This window comes from Chrysochloris asiatica, unplaced genomic scaffold (assembly GCF_000296735.1).
Source record: "Chrysochloris asiatica unplaced genomic scaffold, ChrAsi1.0 scaffold00041, whole genome shotgun sequence".
Taxonomy (NCBI): domain Eukaryota; kingdom Metazoa; phylum Chordata; class Mammalia; order Afrosoricida; family Chrysochloridae; genus Chrysochloris; species Chrysochloris asiatica.
The window spans coordinates 20,758,005-20,763,101 of NW_006408559.1; the positions used below are offsets into that span (position 1 = coordinate 20,758,005).

At 47.3% G+C, this 5,097-nt stretch overlaps 1 protein-coding gene across 1 annotated transcript in view; it reads left to right on the forward strand.

Annotated features, from left to right (window-relative positions):
• Positions 1 to 5,097, forward strand: part of CNTNAP2 (contactin associated protein-like 2) — a 1,478,157-nt gene that overhangs the window by 1,464,969 nt on the left and 8,091 nt on the right. Inside the window, exon 23 of the mRNA XM_006861289.1 lies at positions 132 to 371. Within this exon, the coding sequence (XP_006861351.1) occupies positions 132 to 371 (240 nt within the window). The remainder of the gene's footprint in view (positions 1 to 131; positions 372 to 5,097) is intronic.

The window sequence follows — 5,097 nt, forward strand, 5'->3', positions numbered from 1 at the left end:
GATGATTGGCTCAGCATACAGATTGTATACCTATGGTGAAAGAATATGTTCTCCACATATCCCTGACATAGAAGGTGTCTTTTGGGGCTGTGATGCCGGATGAGATTGTACTTTTCTCCTTTCTCTTGCAGAAACGGGGAAGATCGACCCAGAAATTCACAAGTACAACACCCCGGGCTTCACTGGCTGTCTCTCCCGGGTCCAGTTCAACCGCATTGCCCCCCTCAAGGCCGCCCTGCGACAGACCAACGCCTCAGCCCAGGTGTACGTGCAGGGTCAGCTTGTGGAGTCCAACTGCGGTGCCTCCCCGCTAACCATCGCCCCCATGTCGGCTGCCACCGACCCCTGGCACCTGGACCACCTGGAGTCAGGTATGTGCACAACAGCCTGTGTTTAAGCCTCAGTTTTCTCCACTGTGAATGGGTCAATAACAGAGCTAACATGTGAGGTCACTGGAGGGATCACGGCAGCCTGTGAGTCCAGGTATCCTGGCACCTGGGCAGCACATACCACATTCTCAAAAGTCACACGACTGTACCGCTCGTGTTGGTCCTGCCTGACACCTCCGGGTAGGTTCAAACTGCCCACGGTGCGGTTAGGAGCAAAGCCTCAACTCTCTGTGGCCCCTCAGACTCCCCATTTAAGTTAAATTACAAGATGCCTAAACTGACATCTGGGACGTGCCATGGGAAAGTCTCGGTTCAAACCCACCAACTGCTCCTAGGAAACCCTGTACAGGGTCACTATGAGTCAGAACCGACTTAATGGCACTTAACAACAACCGCATGTGCCCCAGCCTCAGGAGGGGCAATGTCCCCAACCCCCTACTCACACAGGTCCTCTCTGGGCCTCCTGGTGTTGACCAAGGGCCGCTGGCTGCTTGGGGCTACGGTGAAAGCTGGGAGCTGCTGGCAGCAAAATTACTGTCATGAAAAGTCAGTGTCCACGAAGCACCGCAGATTACTTATCAAATTCAGTTTCTCCGTCTTTCAAGTGGCAAGCATAAGGCAGACACTGAGACTTCTTAGCCTTAGCACAGGCACTGCTGGGAGCCCACTTCACAGAACCAGACTGGAAGTGTCATGGTCACGGCTGTATTTACATGAGACCCGCCTCGCTGCCCAGCAAGCTCCCCAAACCCTGCCCCCGACGCTGCGTCTGTATGTATGTGTGTCTGTGGTGGGGTTTGTGCATGTGTGTACTGTGTGCATATGCATATGTATATCCATGTGTCTGTGTGTGTCCATGTGTGTATGTTTGGGCGTGTGTGCATCTGTGTGTCTGCATGTGTATATGTATGTCTGTGTATGTATGCATGGCGGTGTGTGTATTATGTATGTGCCTATGTTTGTATGTGTGTATATATGTATGTGTCCATGTGCATGTGTGTTCATGTGTGCTTACCTATGCGTTAGTGTGTGTACCTGTGTATCCGTGTGTGTCCATGCATGTACATGTGTGTGCTCGTATGTGTATGTTGTGTATGTATATTTGCCTTTTGCCCATTTCATACTGGGTTATCTTTTTGTGGTTGAGTTTTGGGGTTCTAGAACTTTTATCTGAATATTGCATAATAACAGAAATGTCCCGTGTACTTTCATGATATCAATAAAAGTATCTCACATAAAGCATGATTCTTAAGAAAGAAATAAACTCAGACTCTTGGCCCCTATACTGACATCAACCCTAAAACCATTTGCTAAGTAAGTATGATGTCCAGGCTCGGACACTGACCCAAAGCTGCACCTTGCTGGTCTCCTTCTGTGAGGTGGACCTGTGTTCTGAGGCCATATGGTCTGTCCCTGTGGTCAGCACCCTCCAGTCCTTAGGAATACATCCTCTCCAGCACATTAGTGAGTGACAGAACCCAGAATGTGGTCAACCAGGGCCTCACTGGGTGCCCAGAGTCTCTGTGGAGGCTTCAGGATTTGGCTTGATTGATAGAGACATCATGTCTCATACTTCAGACGTGTTATCAGGAGGGGCCAGTCCCTGGAGAAGGATAAAGAGGGAGACCCCCAGCAAGCTGGGTTGGCACCATGCCTGCAGCCATGACCTCAAGGTCAGCAACAGTTGTGAGGATGGTACAGGACGGGACAGTGTTTCGTTGTGTTGTGCATCGTGTTGCTCACAGTTGGAACCAAGTCTGCAGCACCTAACAACGACAACGTGCAGTGTCCTTCTTTAGCAGTTGGTCCAAGTAAGTGAGCCAAAGTCTCACCGCTCTGGCTTCTAAGGAGCATTCTGGCTGCACTTTCTCCAAGACAGATTTCTTCATTCTCTGGCAGTTCTTTGTTTGGTGTTGTTAAATGCTGTCAAGTCATTTCCAGTTCATAGTGACCCTGTAGAGTGTTTCTGAGGAGCAGCTGGTGGGCTTGAACTACCGAGCTTGGGGTTAGCAGTCCAGTGCCTACTGTACAGAGCCACACTAGGACTCATGTGTATTCAACGCTCTTCACCAACACCACAGTTCAAATGCGTGAGCGCTGCTCTGCCTTCCTTATCCATTGTGCAGCTTTTGCAGGACAGATTTGCTTGTTAAAACTTGAAAGGGGCCTTTTGCAGCAGATTTGCCCAATGCCATATGTCATTTGATTTTTTTCTTGCTGCTTCCATGAATGTCGATTGTGGATTCAAGAAAACTGAAATCCTTGTCAACTTCAGTCTTTTCTCCGTGTATCATACTGTGGCTGATTGGTCCCATTGCAAATACTTTTGTTCTCTTTATGTTGAGGTATAATCCTTACCAAAGGTCTTTGATCTTCATCAATACGTGATCTTCGCTTCTAGTAAGCAAGGTTGTGTCATCTGCCACATCCCACACTGAAAATAGCAAGCTTGGCTTCTAGAGACCCTACTGGCTTCATCGCTATGATTGTTAATGAGGCAATTTCTTATCTATATTCAAAACTTGTTCCATCTGAACAGAAAAGATTTTATATCTTCAGTTACAAAAAGCTATGGAAATGGTGAACGTTTAAGAGCTGCATATATATCTCTTCAGTTTCCTTCACAATTACAAGCTAGTGGTTGGTTTTCTTTGCCACCTGCAAGCTCTTAAAATAATCTCTCCTTCTCCTATAATTACATCTTAATTATTTCTAGCAGATTCCTTTTCTCATCTTTATGCTAAAACTACATGGTTAATGCATTGAGTCTCTTACACTTAATATTTTTATGATATTAGTTGTCTTTCTCCCTCTTCAGTGACCAATATATTTATTCAAGTGCATAGAAAATTGTCACCCACCCCACCCCCGTTTGTTAATTAGTGGTTTTCTTCAAAGGAACCAGATTTTTCTAGGAGTTTTGTGCTAGAGAACAAAAGATCGCAGATTCAAGCGTAGTCTGTCTGTAGAGACCCTTTATTAAGCCTTAAATAGGACAAAGACGAGCAAACATCGCGTCTCAGATGAGGGGACTGTCCGCAGGTGCACGGGACTGAAGCTAAATGGAGTTCAGTGATCACAGTCGGGGCGCTCATTGTATCGGATGGAAAATAAAACCATGATTGTTGGCAGTTCAGTTCATCACTGCTGCAGGAGGACCCCAAAAGTGGGGAATGGGCTAAAATTGAGGTAGGAGCAGATTTTAAAATCTTGCAGGATTGGTTTTGGGGCGTCAGCGTAGTGGTTGGGATATGACTCAAGACCACGCAGCCCTGAATGCTTGTCCCCAACTTTTCATTTGAACTAGACAACTTGCAACTATTGTCAGTAAATCATTAAGGGCATGCCCGGCACATTCCCTGGTTTTCTATGTAAGCCTGAGGGAAAAACTGCGTCTGGAAGAGCTTTCCTGGGTTCTTCAGGGTCACAATGGCAGTTCAGTGGCATTGGGAACGTAGCATAGAACTCAGAACAGCAGCTGTACTATGTAAGTCAAGACTCAACATGGAGACGGAGCAGGGCTCCCGCTGTAGACGACAGCCTGCCACAAACCAAGGGCTTCCCAATGCAAGCTGTCCTCAGACTACAGTCAGGGTGTCAGCAATGGCCTACTCTCGTTGGCTCTGAGGAGAAGGCCCTTCATCATCTCTCCCGGCTTCAGTGACCTCAGGAGCACCTCAGTTGTTCCAAAGCCCCAGCACTCACTAGTGACCCCATGTGGGGTACTTTGTCCCTGGTTCCCTTTAATATAATGTAACTTGTGAGCACAGAGGGGAACCAGCAACTACAAACCCCAACAAGGGAGAGTGTACGGGCTGAGCATGCCCAGTCCCAACCCTGAGGCAAGCTCTTTGTTAGGACTTCCCAACTATCTTCAGGACGGACTGCAAGGGGCTGCGGAGAGGTGTCTCAGACGCTGACAGCCCAGAAAGTTTGACCAAATTGCTGTCCCACTAGTAACTGAGTATCCCTGGCTAGAGAGAGCCATCATGGGCAAAAGACCCGTAGCATCCAGTCCTTTTTCGGAATACCAACTGAAGTATGGCAGCAGGAACGGACCGGTGATTGAAAACCTAGTATCAACTGAACATGAACAAAGAGCCAGTTAATCCACCAAGAAATCTCAAGACGGTGTATTTTATCTGAGTGCTGACTTTGTGGGTGTCAAGTCTGGGGGTCTGCCGATAATGAAAATATCTAGAAATCAGACAGAAAAGTACAAAATCAGCCTGTCTGCTTCCTGGAAAGCCAAGTAGAGATGAGAGGTTGGCTAAGAAACAGTGGAGGGAGGGAACGTGCTCAATCTAAGTGCTTGTTCAGTCCTTTGTACAAAAGTCGGTGCTTCGTTAACAATCAAGACATGACTCTGAAATAATGACAACTTCATTTATTCTGGTTCTTTTCACCCAATCTACCCCTTCATCGAGGAGCCTGGATGCACAGACCTCTCCTCCTTCCCATCATGCATCAGCACCAGCACCAGTACCACAACCAGAACCAGTATAGTACCAGTACCAGCAAACTAATTATCATTGAGTTGACTCCAATTCATGAGACCCCATGAGTGTTGAGTAGAAGAACTGTGCCCACAGGGTTCTCAGTGGGTGATGTTTCATAAGTAGATCCCACTCATGGTGCCCCGTATGTGTCAGAGTAGAACTGTGCTCCACAGGGTTCTCAGTGGGTGATTTTCCATAAGTAGATTCCA